Source organism: Micropterus dolomieu, linkage group LG16 (assembly GCF_021292245.1).
Source record: "Micropterus dolomieu isolate WLL.071019.BEF.003 ecotype Adirondacks linkage group LG16, ASM2129224v1, whole genome shotgun sequence".
Taxonomy (NCBI): domain Eukaryota; kingdom Metazoa; phylum Chordata; class Actinopteri; order Centrarchiformes; family Centrarchidae; genus Micropterus; species Micropterus dolomieu.
In genome coordinates this window covers 17,688,261-17,711,531 of record NC_060165.1, presented here as the reverse complement: position 1 = coordinate 17,711,531, position 23,271 = coordinate 17,688,261, and the positions used below count along the sequence as shown (strand labels likewise).

The following is a 23,271-nucleotide window of genomic DNA, read 5'->3' as shown; positions in this document are numbered from 1 at the left end:
AGGAGAGGGGAAAAAGCCAAAAAGCATAATACTTTAATGTGTGTGGATTTGTCTTATTCAGTTGGTTTCGGATTCACATGCGATCTAAACGATCTAAACGGATAATTCCAGCGGAGCAATAAGAAATGCACAGCTGAGCTTAGTGCAGGTAGACTTAAAACATGTTATGAATTTTAATGAAATGATGACTCTTAATATTAGCCTATGTCTTTTTTCTAGTCATATCAGCGAACACAAATGTGGGAGAAATTCTGAATGTGCAGAAAATTTTGAACATGAGCACAGCAGGTTTTTGTATTAAAGTCCAGGAGTTTATGTCTTTAATTAAAAATAACTTATTTGAGCTGAAAAGGTACCACATGTACATCCCCATGCAAAAGACACAAAAGAGGAGGGAAGACCGAATCATGTCTGCATGGGTGCTGACTCAGCAGGGATTTTATTAAATTAGAAAAGCTGATCTACAGGAGAAAACATAGGCTATTTAAAAGCAATAGCTACAGAATGTCTGAAAACCTTACCTCATTATATTCTATTAATTTTTTATATTTTGAATTGTCACCTGCTGTCTGAATTTTGTGTTTCCCTTTACATAAATGAAGACTGTTCCACCATAAATTGAGGCACAAAAGGCAGAAATTTTCACCAAAATGGAAGAAATGAAGTCTTCAATGCTTAATATTTTCTGGGGGATGAGTCCCTGACACCATTGAATTATCCACTATTGACCATGATTACTGACTTGGCTGTTCATCTCTACATGCTAAAATTGTGAGTTTGGCTGCTGAACGTTCAAAACAATTCTTGAGGATAGGGGAGCGATGACCACAACCCCTGAGGTGGACTTTTTAGGGTTAGGCATGGGGGGGCACCAATTTAGGACCTAGGGCTCCAACATTGTCAGGGCCAGCCCTGACATGGTGGCACTAGAGAAGAAGTCAGAGGATCACCAAAGTCATTATGATTATGATTTCTGTGGACCATGAATATTTGAACAAAATGTTTCAGTCTGAACTAAAGTGGTGGGGCGACCGACCACGAGACTGACATTGTTATCCATCCAGACATGCAGCTAGCATGGCGAAAAATACAAGATTTTAGTATACAGAACAAGCAAGCATTTAGCATATGAAAATGACTTCGTTCTAATTGTCTTAACTCTTCGTCCTCTTTGTTCTAGATAACTTTTACGGTACCCCAAAGCCTCCGGCCGAGCCCAGCGCTCTGCTGCTAAATGTAACGGACCAGCTGCTGCCGGGCGCCAGACCCACCTCCGAGGGCAAGAGGAAACGTAACAAGTCGGTTAGCAACATGGAAAAAGCCAGCATCGAGCCCCCCGAGGAGGAGGAGGAGGAGAGACCCATTGTGAATGGGAACGGTGTTGCTGTCACCCCAGGTCAGCTCCGACAACGACCTCCACAGGCGCAGAGGCAGAGGTCGCTTGAGCCCGAAGTCTCGCCATGACAGCTAGGTTTGAGGTCACGCCCCACGTCAGGCTGATCTGCAGGCGTTGAGTCTTGTTTAACTCATAGCAACTGGCTCTTTTAGAGTGGTTGCCTAGCAACAGAGACACAGTAACAGATTGCTTTTACATGGATTTCTTGGAAAATGATTTTATGGCAGATTATCACTTTTAATTGGTTACACAAATATCTTTATGTGCAATTTAATGACCTGATGTGTAAACTGTGAATTATAATTCACTCTCACAGTCAGTGATTACCTCTGCAGTCCAAACTGTTTCTGATTAAAGCATTAGTGCCGTTGCTCTCTAGAATTTGATATCAATCATTAGGTATCATTATCGAGCACTGTCTAAGTCTAGATAGCCATGGGGCATACGCATATTTTGCTCTTACACTCAACAGGAGCCTGTAGGCTCTTTAAAAATAAACAAGGACATTGTTGTTGTATTGTTTCCTAAAAAACAGGCAGAAGTGACATTTAACACAGCACGCAACAAGGCCAAACCTCTGAGGTTGCTTGAAATAATAGAGAAAGACATTTCTTTGTACAGATTTCCAAATATGCTCACACACCCAAACACAGAAACCCTTTGAATGCATCCCATGACCACATAAGACCACCATAAAAGAGGCTTTATGAGTTTGATTTTTGTGATTCCAAATCCAAAACCATGCTTTGGTCCTGTGACTTTCTAAGCTGGTTTTATGGCCTCAGGACAGCCAAGTCTCTCACAGCAGTCAGAACAGCACAAACGTCAAAGGTGTTCGGGCACTGGTCCTAGTTAGTGCCAGCAGTTACTTTTGTATATTATTTCTATTTTTAAGGGATATCTTTAAGGATATCTTTAACCTTTAAGGAACTGTTAAAGGTTGTGTATGAGAAAGAAGGTTTGGTAAGAGGATGAGATTTTGGTTTTCTTATCCCAAGGAGCTCAAACAAGGTAGGATTCTTTATTTGAAAGGTCCATACATGCATTGCATGTACATCATGAAGAATATCCAGATGCATTCTAAAAATACTTAAAGATTACACATGAAATGACAGGTGGGTAAATGTGTAACAGCACTACAACTTTATATACTGTATACAGCAGCTTTCATTATGTTTACAAAGTGCTTTAAAGGATAAAGACAGAAAGAAGAAGACAGAATTGTTAAAAACAAGATTTACTGTAAATCTAAAAAATAAAACATAAAGTGATGGTTATGATGAATATGTAACAGTAATACAACATTCTAAACAGTTTATGGCACCTTTCTTAATGTTGATAAAGTGCTTTAAAGAATAATTTAAATGCAGAAAATTAGATAAACGTAAAAAGGTAGTAAATAAAAAAATAAAAGAGACATGTAAAAAAGGCTAAGGCTATATTCAAAAAAAGAGCATACATTTCACATTCACAAAAAAGTGAAAAAAAAATATGTAAAAAGCAATTTATATAATTGGAATTCCAGAGGTGATTTAAAAGATGATGGTGTTTTTGACTACCTGATCTCCTCAAGTAAACACTAGCGGTCCTAATGGCAAAGACACAATCACAATTAGTCTTTAGGAATGACTTACTAGCACTTCATCTAAGGATCTCAGCTAGAGCACTGGTTTATAATGGGTTAAAAGTTCTATGATTTCTCTAAAACTCCCAGTGTATATTTACTCTAAATGATGCAGATGACACTGAATATACCCCTGTGAGCTCAGAGAAAATGCAGAGGCAGGAAACATTTCTAACTGATTCCTATTGGCACTGTTGAGATGCTCAATAACTTCAGGCTCTGGGCTGTGCAGTGAGCCATGTTGGTTGTTAAAGTGGGCTGCTGCGCTCAGATCAGGAGGAGTTTTGTCTCTGTAGATGGACAGAGTGTGGGCTGACCAGGAGAGCTGAAGGGGAATCAATAGAGCACAGCAGGCTCTGTGATCTAAGCAGATAGCCACCTCGCTCTTTCCCTCCTATAGATTATCTCTGAATCCTCTCTTCTCATTTGTCCCCTCTGCACTTCCCTCCACCAGCCCTCCTTTGGGAAGCACACACACACACTTGCCATATCTTTCTCTTTCTTCCATACACACAATTTCTCTCCCTCTAACACATTCACACACTGCCACAACTCAAACTAGGGCATTGCAGTCAGCTTCGCTCTCAATCTCTATTGTCTCTTCTGCTTTATTCGTCTTTCTGTCTTGTTAACCTTAATCATTCCCTCTCTTGCCTTCACCTCGCTCCTCTCTTTCCCCTGAGTCACCACTTCTCACCTTTTTCTAATCATGCTTTCCTTTTTTTTTCTTCTCCACCCTAACCCTGACTCTCAATCAATCTCCTTTTCCTCACTCCGCCTCCCTTGTCTTTCACTGTCCTCATCCTCTGCTCCTCCCTGAGCAATAATGTGCCTGACTCATCTTGACCTCTTGTCGCCTCAGAGTCGAGCGAACATGAGGACAAGAGCACAGACGCTTCGGGGGACATCGCCCCACAGAGCAACCCAGCGGAGGCCCCAATCGAGGCGCCCAAAGACGGCGGATTGTCCCCAAAAATTACAGTACCCAAACCAGAGGACAACGACGAGCTAGGGCCACTGCCTGACAACTGGGAGATGGCATACACTGAGAAAGGAGAGGTGTACTTCATAGAGTAAGTGTCTTGAGATTGTTATTCTATGTATCGCTGATGAAACCTGGTTAATTTAGTCACTTGGGTGTTCATAAAACTCGTTGCAAAAATGGCAGCAGAACAAGCTGCAAACACAACAATGACATATTATACATTACATTTATTCATTTAGCTGACGCTTTTATCAAAAGCAACTTACAATTGCTATTTATGTCAGAGGTCACACGGCTATGGAGCAACTAGGTGTTAAGTGTCTTGCTCAGGGACACATTGGTTGTTGTGTTACAGTGGGGAATTGAACCCGGGTACCTCACACTAAAGGCCTGCGTCTTATCCACTGCCCCATCATCAGTCCATTATCACCTTATAAGGTATATATGGCGATTGTGTTGGCAAACAGTTGCCTATTTACGCATTCAGAAGACACACAGCAACATTAGCATTCATTTGAAGTTGTGTTTTTGCCACCTGCTGTAGGTCCAGTATTCACTCACCTTTTTTTATTACCTCCAGATGGAAATGTGTGATTTGCTGCTAAATGCTTTGTCTGCCCCCCGTTTGGTGCTGGGCAGGTAGAGCTTTTTTGATTAAAACAACTGCCTGCTGCATCTGGAAATGAAGCCGTCAGAGTGAACCAAAACAATAAAGTTGCAGGCCTTAAAACTGAAACAGTGAGCTGAAAGACGCTGAAATGCTCCTTAAAGCTGGAGGAAACTGCAGGGTTTGGTTTGTCACTAAGGCTACAGTCACACAGCGATTCCAATTTATTGCACTGATCCGATAAATTGGCAATGATTTTTTTTCGACTGTTCACATTATTGTTAAAATGTGTCACATATCAGACTGAAGTGTGAACTGGACACGGCCTGCAAGGGACCCGCATGCGCAGAAGAAGAATACGAAGAATTGTGACAATGGCCGATCTAGAGAGTCGCATGAATTCCTGTTCAGACTGAGGTCGCATTTCAAAAAATTCAACCTGTATCGGATTTGGACTACATATCTGTGTAGTCAAAGTGTCTCAAATCTGAACTGGAAAAGTTCAGATTCCATGTAACTTGGACTGTTCGCACAAATCAAATCTGAGTCACATCTGAAAAATTTTCAGAGCATCAGACGCCAGTTGTGTCCGCCTGCTGTAAAACGTTTTGTACATACTATAATTGTTCCCATCTGTCTTAATGTATAACAGCCTGGTCACAGGCAGCTGTGACTACACTCAAGCCTATGTACTCACTCTACTAACAAATCCTAAAAGTACTTCATAAAAAGCCTAGGGATTATCATCATTATCACGGTCATTATCATCATTATCATCCTGAATAAATTTCATTTTCACTTTGATAATTTCTTATTTTACTCAGAAGCATGCCTGATGTTTAAAGTTATTCATAATCTCACGACCCTTCTCGTAGAGGATGCCTAATAATAATAGCCTATTCTGGTAGTGGCAGTGCCAGTAGAACTATAGCATCTACTAGGGGAGACCGCAATTTAGAAAGACAGCCTTGTCAATTCACTTTTCTCTGTTAAAGTTGTGGGGAAGTGGAATTCCATACCCACAAACATTAGAAACTCAGGAAGTTTTGCAGTGTTTAAAGCCAGCCTCAAACTTTGGCTAAAGTCAGCACAAGTGTGTCACCACTAATGATTGCATTTTATTTTTTGTATTTAGTGTATGTGTAAAACTGTTTATATCAATTTCACACTGATGGACACAATATATTGTGCTATTGTATATAGTGGATTTGTTGTTCAGTAGTTGTTTTGTGTCTTTCTTTTGTTTTGTCTACCTGCCCAGGAACAACGGATGCAAATTAGCTGCTAGCTAACTCTAGTGCAATTACTTTATTTGTGCGCTGTCCCTGTCAAAAAAAAAAACAAAATAAATCAGATTTGAGTCCCTTTGGCCTGTAGTCTGAACGTTCCCTTAAAGAGTTTACATTCTAGCAGTCTTTTTCTTATCTGCCTTTGCTGATGCATTGCTGCATTACCGCCACCTGTCAGAAATTTCACAGGGTACCTTTTAAATCAAAGATGTCTAACTCTTATTCCAACTGCCAGGAAGCAGGTTCATAACTGAAAAGATGGATAAAACAAATAAATTTTATACTCTACAAGGATAAAAGAAACAGCCATGTGATCATTTTAGAACAATCCCCGTGAAGGCTCGCTTATATGCAGCCTGAAGAGGCACGTTCCAGTCTTTAGACAAGGAAGATTTCCTACCATCCAGCGAGCTGGTATTTTCATTCTCCCATAACAAAATAAAATTGAGCCTGAGTGACTAGATTAGGTCTACGTATCATCTAAATTTACTTCTGTATATTCCCCACAGAAACACACACACACACACACACACACACACACACACACACACAGAGACCATATTTGATGCTTGGTGGTTTAATGAGATTTAGTGGTCCCCAGAAATACCTTGCTACACAGAACTCTGTTATACAAGCTCTAAAGTTGAATTCATTGGGGTTGTTGGCTTTTTACAGCAGCAGTAAAACCATGGAGGTGAGTATTTCTTACACCAGAATAATGGAGTTGCTGCGGAGTTTTGTGGTGGTGGTGAAGGAAATGTATGTGCATGCATGCTGACATGGGTAATTGTGTAGCAGCAAATAATGTAGCCACAACAGGAATGATCCTGCTATTATAGTACAAAAGGTTTTATTGCATCAATAGATCATTTCAGTCATTAGGCTAAATTTCTCCACAGCATTGATTAAATCCCAACACGCTTGAACGCATCATAAACTGCTAGAAACTGCACAGCAACACCAAAATAAGAAATGAGACACCGGAGAGGCAGTCGTCATCTAGACAGGCACATGTTGCCTCTTCATGTCTATTTGCCACAGAGCAAAAAATCCCTCCACTACAGACAACTCACCATACGTCTCCTCCCCCAAACAGAGAAACCTCATGCTCCCACATCCATTAAGCACATTACACAACTAATGCAGTTAGCCCACTGAGTTTGGAGCTTCAAGTTTTTTGTCTGGGCGTATGTGATGCCGTGCCAAAGTGACAGTGGTTGCCAAGAGGATGTTTCCCTTTGATTGGCCTCCATATGAGATCAATTCGTTTACCTACAGCCCTTGAAGTGAGGCTGCTGATGAGAGGAATAGAAGGAGGGAGATGAAGGTGGAAGGAAAAGAAAGTGAGAGTGATTTAAAAATAGTAAAGATGGGGGGAAAGGGTGAGAGGGAGGACAAGAAAGAAGTAGTAGATATCTACACTATAAATATTAATAGATAGTAATAGAAGAGAGGAAGGATGCCCAAGGAAAAGAGTGAAATGCATTGGTGGTAGAGAGGAGGCAAAGGGGGACGTAGAAAGCAAAATGGGGAGATGGCTGATGGAAAAGAATCAAAAGCAGAACAAAACAGACTTTACCTTAGCTTGAACTGCACTTTATTTGGCTCTGTATTTGGCATGGTCCTTAATTTACCACTTTTATCTAGGAAAGGAACTTTCTCTTGTTTTTTTATTTTTTTTAGAAAATGTTTTATATTTAGAATTATTTTTAAAGCTGCACTTATCAATTTATTTTAATATTTACAATGAATAAATGACTATGTGTAACGTGAAAGGTGTCACTTAGAGACAAACCCACAGAGAATTAGCACCCAACACTACAGCTTTATGGAGTTTTTGTAGCCTCTTTTAGCTGATTGTTTTGGTTTTACGGCCTGAAAATTATGCTTACATCAACCTTGTGTCCCATGCTTTTTCACCAAAAATGCTAAGATAGACTGTACTCTACCCACCACCAAATGGCAGTACATCTACAGCTGTAGCAGCAAAGGAGCTAAAATGAGAGTAAATATTGGACTTTATTGTCAGGTGGACAGAAATACGATTCCAAAATGAATGCTAGTGTTGCTTTATGTCTGCTGGATGTGTAAAAGTGTTTGAAAACACTGTTAACCGTGACCAACTTTATAAAGTAATGATATGGGAGATGTTTTCAGTTTGTTCCTCTGCTTCCAACTGGCCAAAAAACGTAAATAACGCAGCTTCAACATCTGTAATAGATTCATATTTTATGTCATTTTTAATTAGTCTCTCCTTAGTCATTGGTGCAGTCCTGTGATCTGTGTCTTTACTGCCTAATTGTAAATACAATCTCCTTCGGGAAAGAAGTTCATTTTGAAAATATTTAAAACAACAAAGACACAATGGGGTCTCTTGACTGGATCGTCTTCCTTTTTCCGTTTTTACTGTAGGCACTTTGTGCCCCCCCCCCTTAACTGTCATCATGAAGGGAGGCCATTGTGGCTCCAGAGCTTTAGAAGAGCTGTGGAGATGCATTGAGTTTCCCTGGCACACCATCATATCTGATCTAGATCCAGCTCTCTGCCTGAGGCTCTGGATGAATCTGCCAAACCAACAGCTGTTCCCCTCCATCACTCCCTCAGTCACCCCTCTATCCCTTTCTGCTCTTTTCCCTCCGTCCTCCTCTTCCTGCTAAGTAAGCAAATTAAAAGTATTGATTGCCATTTTGTTAACCTAAAGCTTTTTTTTTCTCCCACCCCATCTCTCTCGTAACCTTTTTCAGAGACAGGCACACAAGGCAGTCTCATCTTTCCTCTCTGAAATGATTCTCCGGCTGAATTAAGAATCCACCAACCTCCTTCTCCCTTTCTGCCAAGTCTCCTCTCTCTCTCGCCATCTATCACACTCCCTCTCACTCTCTCTCTCTGTCTTCTCTTCACAGCCACAACACCAAGACAACATCGTGGCTGGACCCGAGGCTAGCCAAGAAGGCAAAGCCGCCCGAGGAATGCAAAGAGGATGGTGAGTACTGCATCTCTAGCTTCGATTTTATTTTCAGCCATTTCCTTCTGATTTTTTTTGTGCTCCTCGTGTTCGTTCATTTTAATTACACAACTTCCCCACAGCATTCATTTGACAAGATTTAAACGTTGCCTGTTGATCTGACGAGATGCATGGTGAGATGAGTTCCTTTGAGGCGTCAGTTCACTGAAGGAACATGCCAGCGTAGATTTTTTGTTTTTTAGGAGTTCTGTGCTGACAATTTTGGTGTGAGTGTGTGTGTCGTCCCCAGTTGCTGTGGATAGGAAGCCCCGTGATATGTGTGTTTAAAGCACAAGTCCAAAGAGACTTGATGTTACAAAGACTTCTTTATTCTTAACTGAGAAAGATGTGGAGTGTCCTTCAGCCACCCACACACATGACAAACACACACCAAAAAGAAAGGAGAAGAATGAATGTCAATGCAGCAAGCGTTTGTAGACGAGCGTACATATATACGAAAGTGTCATCTATCTTTTTCGCCCTCACCTTCCCTCCCACTTCCCCATTCGTTTTTCTTGTGTGTGACCCAGAGTAGATTTATCGCCTGTGTTATAGAGAGGGAGGTAGTCGAGCTGAGTAGAAGGACTGGATTTGGAGATGGACAGAGGCAACGAATGAGAAATGACAGTCGCTTTTTCAAGTGTGTTTCTGTGAGTGTTGGTATACCTTCATGGAGGGAGAGTGGGGGAGTTTGTGGGCATATTCCTGGTAAACACGTAAGCACAAGGATAGAGTTTCTCTAAAAATAAATTTGGCCCTCAGACACACACACATGCGTTACAGAGAGACAGACAAACAAGTGCACTCCTGGGTCTAACCAGTGTTTTCACGTTACTCTTAGCGCTACCCGTCTTGTGTGCCAGTTGCGTTGGATTTTAGGACGGTCTGGTGAGTAGGGCTGCAACAAATTATTATCAATTAAGCTGTCAGCTACTTTTTGGATTTATTAGTCTGTAAATGTTCCCAGTCCCAAAGGTGGTGCCATCAAACCTGCTTATGTAGTCTAACTAACAGTCTAAAACCCAAAATATTCTATTTCCAAAGATTTAAAACAAAATCAGTGCACCACTTTGGTCCAGTCTGAAATATCATCCAACTATTGGATCGATTGCTATGAAATTTGCTGCAAACGTTCATGTTCCCCTCAAGATGATTTTTAAAAATGTTGGTTATCCCCTGACTTATCTATCACTATTATCAGGTCAAAATGTTGTTTAGCCCAGTGTTTTGATTTATCAACATCTGCTAACTTAATCACACCTCCATCAGATCCAATTGTAGCTGCTGAACATCAGCATGTTAGCATTTTGAGCATGTTAGCGTTTAGCTCAAAGTATCAATGTGCTTAAGTGTGACAGTATACTCTTAACCTTGTTAGGCAATTTACTTTTATCAAATTGTTGTAGATTCATTTTATGTAAATCAACTAGTCAATTAACCGACTAATCATTTGTAATCACCAGGAAGTTCAATCAGTTTAACAGGGAAGAATGTCAAAAATACAGAACTTTAGAAGACAGCTTACTTGATAATATCTGACTTGCCTGAATTTCTGAACACATTTGCTGCCTTGAGCAGGATAAAACAAATGTTAAGAGGTATTTGCAGATTGTATTTGACTGCAGTAAGATAGAGTGAGAAGGAGAAATGGTACCGGGTCTGAAAACATTTGCACTGTGTGTGGTGGCATTAAACACGGGGACTGCTTCCTGTTGACACAATGCCCGTTTTATTCAAAGGACCTCCTGTGTAGTCGCTGAATCTCCCCTTTCCCTCTCAATCTTTAGACATTAAAGTGAGAAAGATCTCCAAGATGATGAAATAACACAGAAACAAAAACAGAGATGCCGGTGAGGAATTAGTTCAAATGTGATTGCGCTTTTATCTCCAGCACTCCCAATCCTATTTATCCACCATGGATGCTGATATTTGTGAGGATTGTTATTGATCTGGTTGGGCAACTGATCTAGTTAGTCCCATCTGAAGGGAATGTAGTGCTTAATGTTGGCTGCAGGTCTGTAAGTGATTCGAAACACATTACGATTGTTGAGTGGAGTTTCAGGATTCTACTAATTGCTTTGCACCGTTTGTTTCTTTTTAGTGCAAATTGCAGCAAAAATAAACAAAGAATTTTTAGCCTCACTCGCAGCATGGCTGTATGGATGGCAGTGTCAGTCAGTCGGTATGTTGGCCCACCACTTTTGTCCAGACTGAAATATTTCATGGACAACCATAACTTTTGCTGAGATAAATTGAAATAATCCCTTAACTTTTCATTTAACACCATCATCAGGTTAAAATTTCAATATATGCAACGCCACTGACATTCCCATCAAACTCAGTTGTAGTTTGTGTCTATGCTAATTAGCAAATGTTAGCTTTCTAACATGCTAAACTAAGATGGACAACATGGTAAACATTTGGTGCGTTCCATTTGACATGGGAAGTCGGAATTTTCAATTTCCAAGTCGGAAATTATAATGGGAACGCCCCATTAAGTCGGATTTCCGACCTGAAAGTCAGGAGAACCTCACCAACCCCGACCTCAAAATCCAAGATGGCTGTTCCTGGAACCAACAGTTGTGAAAGTTGTAGTAATTTACTGTTCATTGCACTTCTGTCTTATTTGTGTCTCATTAAATGCAGTCCTGTCCAACTTATATCTGTAGACATCTTGCTACGGTGTTTGTATGTGCAAAATACCGCGTAATGCGTTGTTATCAACTGGTATTGCTAACAGTGGCCAGAGGCATAAATCTTGGTTTTCCGACTTAAATCTGTTGTTGTACATTCTATAAGTCAAGACAATTTTTTTTATATAGCCCAATATTACAACTCATAAATTTGGCTCGGGGCTTTACAATCTGCACAGCATACAACAACCTCTGTCCTTACACCCTTGAATTGGATAAGGAAAAATGGAAGAAACCTCAGGAAGAGCAACAGAAGAGGGATTATTCTCCCGGGACGGACAGACATGCAATACATCAGTTGTTCTGTGCTTCTGTGTATCTGTGTATGTCAAGGGAAACAGTAAATATAAGTGGGCTGTCTAGTCTGTAAGTTTCAATAACTTACAGTGTGTTCCCACTTAAAGGGGTTTGTGTAAGCACCATAGGAGAGGTGTGTTGTTCATTCCTGGTGGCTGCAGACACCCCTGAGAGCTGAGCTCAGTTAGGGGGAGAAAAGCTGCCTCTGTAAATTTGGTATTGATTGGTGGAAAAGGTAGATGTGTGTGTCTGTGTTTGGACCTGAGCCACGCTCTGATAAGCGCTAACAGGATCGCAGGGTGGAGTCTGTGAGCTGTGACGGGACTACAGGCTGAGAAGAGGATGAGAGAGAGAGAGTATGTATATATAAGTGGGACTTTGATTATGGAGGGAAATAAAGTCAAGACCGGATGTGGAAGAAGTATTTAGGTCCTTTACTACATGTAGCAATACCACCAAATTCTCCACTAAAAATAAAAGTCCTACAATGAAAAATGTCCTTTAAGTACATAGGTATTATCAGAAAAATCTAACCAAGTATGACATTTAAAGAATACTTTTTTTTTTGGTGTTTTTTTAGATCTTAATTTCATACTTGTAGTGGTGATATCTGCTTTCTGTCAGTTTTGATATTGTGTTCTACAAAGTAATTGCTGTGATTTGGGAACATTGCAGCATTGTTAGAGCAAAGTGAGACTTGGCGAGAAATGAGTCGTCAATAAGTAAAAAAAATTAATTCAGCCTATCTAAACTACCCAGAAATGTTAGCAGTACGACCTCGCTGAAACAGAAAACAGTGTGCGCACAACTGCAGCAAGTTAGGTAGGTTGAAGTTGAACCCGAAAGTTGATTTGTAAACTGTGATGGACATTTACAACGGACAGATTGGGATATATTTTTTTCTTCCAAATAAGTTTGGCAAACACAGGGGTTTGTTTAGAAGTTGTATAATCATCTGACTACTCAGAGTTTTTGTCCTTTTTAGCAATGTCTGTGTTTCCAGAGTGCAGCAATTTACTTGGTCTGTACAGTGTTATTATTACAAACAGAAATGATTTCCAAAACAATGCCTAAGTTGTATTAACTAATATATCAATAGATTATTATTTCAACTAATGCATTAACTTTGTGTAACCTTGTGTACTGTTGTAGTTGGTCATTGTAGTTGTACTTTATTTAATCTGTAACTATGTTTCATATTTACATTTACTCAGGCTTTTATCCAAAGCGACTTACATTTGAGAAACAACATCAGAATCAGCTTTATTTGCCAGATATGTGTATACATACAAGGAATTTGACTCAGGATTGTACATTGCTCACGATGTGCATACTCATACAATAATAAAATCAGACACAGGCTAGAGTATAGAGAACACATATATATACACACTATAAACAAAAACAGTATAGACTTATTGACAAATTGTGCAATGAGCAGACTGCAAAGGATGCAAGAGTGAATTATTATTACCATTATTACATGTCGGAGGTGGATGTGATATACAGTTACACATACATGCAAACGTACGGAATAAATAAGGTTTATGTGCAGATGTTGTACTTGAGGTAGGTGGATTTGGTATACAGTATATACATTATGACAATATATCAGTATGACCAGCTCTGAAATAGAGAATGATGAATAAATAAATAAGTGGTAGTCAGTAAACAGGTTGCTGATTAGGGGCATAGTTACTGGGTTATTGCACAGGAATTGTTCCTGACACTGTGAGTCAGAAGTCAGCTGTTCATCAGAGTGATGCTTGTATACAAGCATCAATACAGTAAGAGATCTATAAGTGAAAATTTCTACTGATAAGAGCAGCAATAAATACTAGTAAGAGTTGTTAGTGTGTACAGTATCAATACCTAGGGAAAGAAGTAAGAATATCTTATAAACTGGTCAAGTGTAGTGGAGTAAAAAGTACAATATTTCCCTCTGAAATGTAGTAATAGAAGTATGCAGTAGCATAAAATGGAAATACTTAAGTAAAGTATCTCAAAACTGTACTTAAGCGCAGTACTTGAGTAAATGTTTTCACCGCTGGTAAACACATCTTGTTCTCTCTCAAGTTTAAAGTCACTTGCAACACATACAACCAGATTCTGTCAAAATATGCAGAAATATGTGTGTTCAGTTTAGCGCGCTCATTCCTGCATGTTCAAAGTAGCGTCGGCTCCACTGAAGACAGAGCAGTTGACATCACAGATGCCTTGTAGTTACATAACTCGCTCTATATTTCTTTCTCTCTCTCTTATTCTGCCTCCATATTTCTCACCTCCTTTCTCTACCTCCATATTCATCTTTGCCCCCCCCCCACCCCCACCCCCACCCCCACCCCCCCGTCCTTCTGTCTCCTCTTTTTTGTTTTTGGTATACGAAAAGAACTGGGACAGGCTCTTTACACAACCTCGCTGTGTGCTTTTATTCCCCCCACTCTCACCCTGTTAAAGTTGGTTGGTTTTTTTTGTTTTCTTCCTGTCCTGCCAAATATTTGTTGGCTGGGTGAAAAAGAAAGCCGAGAAGTTCCTCTGTTATCTGGCTTGATACTTTAGTTATACCAGCCTGTTTTTCACCTCAGGTATGCCAACACAGGTTGCGAGAATCCCCATGATAAGTGAAATAAAAATCAGACAAAACTGTAAGATGTTTTCATCATTCTTTCAGCATGTTTCATCAGAAGACAGCGTGTCCTATCCAGAAATGCAAAGCACATACAACACCGGATGTACAGTATATGAATAAATATAGTTAAGAGATAGATCATAACTTTGATTATAACTTTATTTGTCATTCGCCTCTATGTATTCCAGCAGTCTTCACTTGTGCGACAACAGAGAGCGTCAAACCTAGACATGTAATTACATTCTGGTCATGTGAGCAGCTTCATTGGAAAGAGTTATTATCGTCTCTAACTGGCTGGCAGGGCTTGTGTTTTACTAATTTTTCATATCTTTCCTTATGTCAGCAGTTTTGGAGGGGAAAAAAAGCCGTGTGTTATGTTCTTCTGATACTTCATCTTATGTCCACATGGATGCCACAAGGCACAGCTCCTCCAGCCAGGAAAATGTCATCTCTGCCCCTCACTCTGTTGTCCGTTTAGCTGGCTCAGTGGGACCTTACAGACAGATTTTGTGATTTTTGTTGGATGCAGGAAGTTTTTTAGGGGACACTGAATGTTAGCACACCCTATTTCCACAGTGTGTGTATGTATACACAGTCCTACAGGTTAGTTATTATAGACTGGGAGACGCAGCGCCCTCCTTCACCTTGAGACTGCAGTAGTTGCGGGCGGAGTGCCGGGGAGGGGCAGGCGAAGCTGTCTGCAAAATGATTGATGGGTGTATTTTGAGAACATCCCCAGCAGAGCATGCCTGAGGCCTGGAGATTGGAAGGAGGATTCAAAAGACTGTATGACAGGTGTGTGTGTGTGTGTGTGTGTGTGTGACATGTGCATACTGACTTAGTTGTCACTGTATTTTTTAACGGCAGTCAAGCCAACTAGGTAAAGCTGGCCAATAAATCAATATACTATCAAGATCATAATATAAAATTCAGTATCGTGTGGGATTTGGTTATCGTAACATCGGGATACATCAAGATATATCTTAAATGTAGTCTTTTACAGTGAAAGGGTAGGGTTGGCTGTATTCTGTGTATTTCTTAATTTTCAACAAATCCCATGAAAAGACCAAAACCATTAGTGAATTGATCCCACTAACTGGTATTGGTTGTGTAGCCAAAGCTTGATATACTGTAGCTTATTTCTCCGTTACACAGACTCTCATTGTTGTACCAAAACTATTTAGAAATGCATGCACTGGGTGACATGTCTTTCATTATAACTAACATGAGCACTATTATTTATTTTGAGTCGATCCCACATACACTGTCCTGCTGCCAGAAATTCTCACTTAACCATCAAATATATATTAATCCACAGCTAAAAATAATCCCAAACAAATGCAGTATTTATAGTTTGAGTAACATGTGCTACAAACTACAGTGCCTAGCAGTCATAGGAATCTACTTTTTTATTAAACTATATTATATATATTTGTGAACTGTATTAAAGATTTAAAACTTGGGTCGGAATGAAGGGGCTTGGTGCCACAGAAAGGTTGGGGAAGTCAAAAAAGTGTTGAGAGACCGACAGATACATTGTTGGTTTTGTTTTTTTCATGCGATTTGTTATCAAATAGAAAAATATACATTGTCGTCAGTCTTATCCATTAAGTGATAGATCTTTTGAGTGTTCTAGCTTTGTACACAGTGAATCATTCTACTTTGAGTTTGAGTTTTATATTACAAATTCACATAAATTCACCTAAAGCAAGAGTGATCCCTAGATTATGTAGTTATATATAGATCCAAATTTTTCTTTTAAAATACCACAGTTTTCAGGATTTCATGAATTTCCACAAAATGTATGACAATATATGTTAAACGATGCGCATAATAATCTACCAGGAAGTGTCACACAAGCGGTCCAAAACCCAAAAATGTTTTACATTTAACCAGCATAAAAAAACTAAATCAAGCTGCAAATATTTACATCTGAGAAGCTAAAACCATTAATAAATAAATAACTTAAAATTGATCAAATTTGAAAGAAAGTAAAACATGTACCTGAACAAAATTGCTTACAATTAATTTTCTTTTGATTGACTAATTAATAACTCACCTAATCATTTCAACTCTAATACATTTATTATAAATACACTGTTAAAGTGTATCCATATCTAACAAGACAATATGACATTAAGCTATTTAAAGAAAAACAATTACGTAATTGCTTTTACCCAATTGAACCAATATTTGACTTGTCTGTCTTTTCTACATTTTTATTGGTTAGTTTGGATTCTAATAGAGAAATTAATACAATCTAATTAACCTATATACTTTTTTTTTTTTTATCTAATCAACAGCATCCAGGAGGCTATTATAACACAAGTTACTTCACGTAATTATCCAATTTAATACCTAAAAAAGCATTTAACAAAGTAGCACTTTCTCTACTCCACTGCTGACCCCACAGGGACATGGAGCTATATTATAGATGGAGAGTGGAAGAAGAGAAAGTATGTCTGTTTTTATGTGCAGCTGTAAGTGTTTTTCATATAGAGCTAGCCAAATAAACCAGAACTTTGGAGGCGAAAGAGGAGAGAATAAGTGCCAGGTCACAGTTCAGTACGTCTCCTTCTGTCCCTGGAATGTCCTGATAAGCTACAAGCTTGTGAGTACAGTGTTTTGTCTTTTCTTTTTCTCATTTCACTCTGGAGCTTAACTATTGTCTGCTAGCTCTGAGACAGAGACCACTGGGATTCTGCAGTAGAGGGAATGGACATGCACTTCTCCACAGCACAGGTGCATTTAACAAGAAAACAAGTTGTGGATAAAAAGTAGCTCATTGAAATGGATCATAATACACCAGAGGAAGAACACTGTTGCCAGCAAGTGACACAATTAACTGATTGGTTGTCAAAGTCATGGCTATTGCATTGACTTTTCCTGTCACAACGGAGATGTATTGGTTTGTTAATCATCTTCTAAAAGACTTGAATCAAGAATCTTTTCCTAATGGAAAAAAATGTTAATGTCAGTTGGTTTGTGATGTGAAAATATGACAGCAAATCTCAGTGCATCAATCTATGTCAGACCCTGTCCCAGCCAGTGCAGTTTTATCACACTCTAAACAGATATTCTGCCATATGATGCACTGACAGCTATTAGTGTGACTGAGCTTGTGCATTTGTCCTCTAGGGATCCTTAGCATTTTGATTACATAGTTACAGAAACATGCGCACAGGTTAAATTCAGTGCATTACCAGAGCTGTTTTCAAACTTTTTCACAAGTCAAGCCACAACTTTTCCACACAGTAGTACACAATGTCTGCCTGCCCCTGGCTGTCTTTTCTTGTTCCATGAGAACTGCATGTCTTTGTTTTCAAGTCTCAGGTCAAGTAATTGCCCCTGTGCGATTTGGGGCTGTCCCATGTGAAAGTTGACAGTTGTGGTGAAATATTTGGTCATTATTTGGACTGCTGCTAAACCCACATCTACTACATATTACAACATGTAACACACTCGCCAACGCAGCATTGTAAGCATCCAAAGACAGTAGGTACAATACCGCAGTGTATTTATCATGGCTGAACCTCCATGGTGCCATTTTTGAATTAAGTTTGAAAAAACAGCGTCAGCACTATATCAGCATCTTGTTCTTTTGCATGTTTAAACATGCGAGCATTGCAGATACGCGTCGTTGCTTACATTTTTTTTTTTCTAATTGTAGTGCAATCGTAGATTCACCAGACATTCATCGCACCTTCTGACACGCCTCTAATTGAGATCATACAGTCTAATGCATATTGTGGCCAAGGTTTTAGTATGACATGCAATGAATGTGTAGGTCATTGTGGCGTGTAGGGGCCTTAAGTCAAGCCCCGAGTCCCAATTACAAGTGCCCCGTGGACATTTCTTGCAAACAAACAAACTTTCTGTTTACCTTTCGTTTTACTTACAAAATGCATTGTGTGTGAGGTTTAACAAATAACTTGAATGCATTTGCTTCCTCATGAAACATTTGCAATGGCAATTTTGAAATGTATGCAACCTGCAATGTTTACTTCCTGTCAGGTATTCAGATGAGTGCAAACAGGAGAGAGCCCAAACGCAGCACACTAGAGGCAACATCAAATTCAGGATTTTAATCCAAACCGAAAACAAAAGCTTACAAGTTGCGGAGACAGGTACATCCAAAATGATCGAACAGGCAGTTCCAAAAAATGGCAGGACACACATCACACGACAATGACCGGACAGATACTGAAGGGAAACAGCAAACATTTAACACCAGGGACTAACGAGCGGGTGGGAGAAGCACAGGTGCGAGGAATCAGGACTAACGAGACAGGCAGCCAGAGAGACAGCAGGGGAACATACATAATACAGGTTACTGAACACTAAATACAGCCCATATCAGAATAACATGTAACAGATCAGAATAACAACCTAATTCAGACACAATCAGACAGATCGCCAATAAACTACAAAAAGGAAAAACAGACTGAAACTAGGATTAAACATAAAGACATTAACTAAGTCACAGAACAGGGAACTAAGTAGGGTTGGACAATAAAACAATAACAATAATTATGGCAATATAATTAACGATTTGATACTTATCGTGATAATTATCGATATCGAAAGATATGAAACTTTTTATTGTGATAACATTTTTGCCCAAATCATCCAGCCCTAGAACTAAGATAAGAGACAAAACAGATTCTATGTAAACTAGAACATGAGACTGAATAAAACAACAAGGCTACACAGAGAAACACAGAACCAAAACTGGACTTAAACAGGAAGGACAAGAACACATAACCTACACATAGCCTTTGCTTGTTCATTGGTGAGAGTTTTTGAACATTTTCTCCACATGTAAATCAGTGTAATAATGTGAATTCATTGGTAGGAATGTGTCACCAGCATGCACTAGCAAGTGTGTCTTCTTGTGCATTCATGAGAACAAACAAAAAGGGACCCACACATAAAAGCATTTGCTCCATAGCACTGCTAGTGGTCAAAAACAAAACACAGGGTACCTTTAAGTCTGAAGTCCTTGTTTTTGTGACTTAATCCTGAGTCTGTACCTCTGTTGAGTTCTCATTACTGTGGATCACAACTCCTGATGAGGGGGACAACATCAGTGAGCACGCCAGTCACGCTTACTGACACAAACAAGATAATCACGCCCTGCTGGTCAAGCGTCCTTTTATTCTCCACCCCACTCCCCCCTCTAGTGAAACAAAAGAAGCAAATTTGCCCGTATTGCAGGTGAGATTTTCTCCCAAATCATATTTACCCATCAACAAGCTCAGCAAGGTTTAGAAAATATTGCATCTGACAGAGCCAGTTAGCTTCCCACAGAGCTTTTTCCTTACAACTTTGTTGATTGTACTTTTGATTGTGACAGGCACGAGAGTGATTGTCAGTACAATAACTGGAAAATGTTTCTCTTGTTGACTAGGGAGTGGGTTGAGGAAATATTGAGCCCGAGTTCTGTTCTTCAGCATCAGTCCTCTGAATATACTATTTTTGAGTCACAGTAATTTTAGCTCTGTTTATATGTTATATGTGGTTTCGGAGAAAAGTTTTGAGAATAGAAGATTCAAAGAAGCATCGTCAAGCACTTTGTTGTGTTAACTTTTTATACAGTAGGGAGGTTTAGATCTATTAGAAGGTTTGCTGAGTTTTCCATCTGTAAAATTTCTGCTGATCTTCACAGTGGACCTGTGAATTCTGGGTAATCTTAAAATAAATGGCTTCATTTTTCTACAAACACTTTTATTTATCACTTTGAACATGGTGGGATTTGAATTCACAGGTGGTCTGAGTGTATTAATGTTCAGCTGGGCAAGCGGGCAGCAGGTTCTGTCCCTGCTACAGAAACATATAATACCTTATTTCACCTAGTGTGGTCTGCTGGCTTTATCTTCATAGCCGCTCCATACTAACAATATCAAATATGACAAATAATAAGCTCAAGATATTGAAGTACATGCAGCAGGTCTCATCTTTCATAAACAGTGCTGATGTTGATTTTCCATTTAGTTGAAATTGAGCATCTATGAAGTTAGACTTTGAAACTGAGTATAAACCAAACATATAAACCTATCAGAATCACCATGGCCTAGAGATTTAAACCATATATATATGTGAATTCAATGACATTTCAGAAAGGAAACTCAGAAAGAGAATTAAAGCCACTATTATAACTGTCTGTGGTGGCATTTCAGAGACTTTTCATCTTGGCTTCCAGTTTGAGGTTTAGTTAATTGAGAATGAACTGTATTGACAAAGAATGAGATCTGCAGTAGATGAGTCTGAACCACTGCTCAGAACAACAGCATACTAAACTCAATTTATTTGTCGAGAAGCCTATATATTGTATATTTTCACTGGAGTGTGCTGCCAATTGTGTGTTCTCAAATTGGTGCTTCTAAAAATAACACCTTGGCCAGTGGATTTTGTGCCTGTATTGACCAGTAGAAACTTTCATTAATCAGTCTTGGGAAGTTTTTCACAATAAACTCACTTGCTCGAGTGTGTGCTGGATTCAAAGGTGACATGATAAATGAAGCCCAGTACAGTACCATGCAGTATCCAGCAGGAAAGGACTTTAAGTTTTGGTGACTACAAAAGACTCGAAGCGATGAAAATGATCTGGTTCAGCCAGTTTGCTCCTCAAAAGATGGAAGAAAAGAAAGAATGGAAAAAAGGAAATAAATCCCTACGGTGTCTGTGTAGTTGGCCACCCTGTTCCTCAGACCAAATTAGAAAAAGCAGAATAAAAGATGCACAAGCTTGTGAGCATGCAACTTCAAAAAGTCTCTGTGAGACTGCATGTGAGAAAGTTAGATGAGAGGATACATTTGGAAGGAGGACGTAGACATGAATACAGAGAAGAAGAAGGGGAAATAAGGTGAAAAGGAGAGAGAGATATTATTGAGTGGTAATGGGGGAGAGAAAATGTGGGGAAGATGCCAGGATGCCTCCTGCTGGTAGTAAGTGGCCCTCCACCTGTGACTGCAGGATGGATGTTGTAGCATGACTAGAGATTGCAAACAGTTTCCCCCTTGCTTCGGGGCTCCATCATAAGAGCTTCTACTTGAAAATTTCACACCAGCTTGACGTTTTCTTCCTGGATGCATGCAGCATGACAATATTAAGCAGTGCAGGCTTCATATTGCACACGCACACATACACACACACACACACACACACTCTCGTTGTCCGGGGAGTAAGCACTCCATTGCATGCTGCTGACAGAGAGGTTATAGAGAGCACTCATTGGAGCTAAACAAAAGAGAGCAAGCAAAGAGACAATCCTCCTAACTTCAGCATTTATCAGCACACTGCTCAGTGAAAGTAGCAGCATTTCTGTGTGTGAGGCACTGCAGCCATGACACCACATGAATACCTTAACACCAGACTGTAACTTATGACAAATTGTGGCCACAAGAAACCGTCACAGGATAATGGTAAACCTGAGGTCTGTGACAAGAGTCTTAAAGTTCATGATCAGACTTAGAACATTGCAGTAATAACATCCAGTATCTATGTTAAATTTGAACAAAATTAAGATATAATTGAGGTTTTACTACAACTTATTTTAAGTTGTCTAATGGCAATAATAGCATTGCATTCACCAAGATAAAAGAATAATTTGACATGTTGGGAAATTCTCAACGGGAGTTAGATGAGAAGATCGATACCACCCACACCTCTGTCTGTTAAAGCAAGGCTAAATAACTTTTGAAAGAGCACATTAATTCCTCACAAATAAAAAGTTGAATTCATACCAAATGAACCATTTCCCAGTTCAATACACTCCAGGGATTTTGCTGATACTTCGTCTGGAATATCCAAGTAGCTAATGGTGGGTAAAGTTAGCTAATGTTAGTAAGATATTGCTGTGTATTGGATATTACTGAGTCTGTTAACTGACTTTGAAGACTCTACTTCTCTACTTGTGCTACTGTTAGCATGTAGCATGTAATTGTCACTTCAAACTATGACAATTTACAAAGTATGAATTAAATCAAACGTCGTATATACTCACTTTATGTATATAGCTAGAGCCAAGAGGCAGTTAGTTTAGCTTAACAGAGAGAATTGAAGCAAGGGGAAACAGCTAGCTCAGCCTAAAGTACAAAAACATGCATAACAACACCTCTAATTCTCACTAATTAGCATGTTGATAGGTGCTATTAGGCATATATTTGAACTTTGCAGAGCACCAGGCTAGCTGTTTTAGTGGCTAGTCTCATCGTTTAGCTAAGCTAATCACCTCCTGGCTATAGCTTCATACTTAAACACACAGACAGACGGCTGTCAGTCTTAGCAGGAAACTCAAAAAGCCATTATTGAAACTATTCATTTAATTGCTGACATTTAAGAAAACAGATACATTGCTAAAAGGAAGTCCAACTGGGCAAGAAACAAGCTTTCAAACAATCTTTGGTGTCACCTCCCAAAAAAGAGCTTTAGATAATCGTGTGGTCTTGTTAGAATCTGAGTCTGAAATCTGACCACTTGTGTTTCTATCCCTTCAGATCTGCTCAATGTTGCCGAGTTCCCAGATTTTAGCATTTGACATGATGAGTGTAATTGTATCTTAACTGATGGAAATAATAGCCTAATGTTTAAAAATAAGACCCAAGTTATAATAAACCAGAATTAAAGCTGAGAGCAGAGACATTTCTGGCTTCCTGCAGCTCGTCATGTAGACATTTTAACAGAAAAGCGCTTCATTGGAAGATAGCTAAGCTACACGACAACCCTTTGATCTCCTGTGCGTGTCT

The 23,271-nt window shown here is 39.4% G+C and overlaps 1 protein-coding gene across 8 annotated transcripts in view; it reads left to right on the top strand.

The window, feature by feature from the left end:
* magi2a (membrane associated guanylate kinase, WW and PDZ domain containing 2a) overlaps positions 1–23,271 on the top strand; it is a 243,837-nt gene that overhangs the window by 159,188 nt on the left and 61,378 nt on the right. For 7 of the 8 annotated variants that reach the window (XM_046072262.1, XM_046072265.1, XM_046072264.1 and 4 more), the window contains 3 exons: positions 1,181–1,396; positions 3,883–4,093; positions 8,805–8,884. In XM_046072262.1, coding sequence (XP_045928218.1) covers positions 1,181–1,396; positions 3,883–4,093; positions 8,805–8,884 — 507 coding nt within the window. The remainder of the gene's footprint in view (positions 1–1,180; positions 1,397–3,882; positions 4,094–8,804; positions 8,885–23,271) is intronic. The other variant, XM_046072263.1, reaches the window with a different exon arrangement.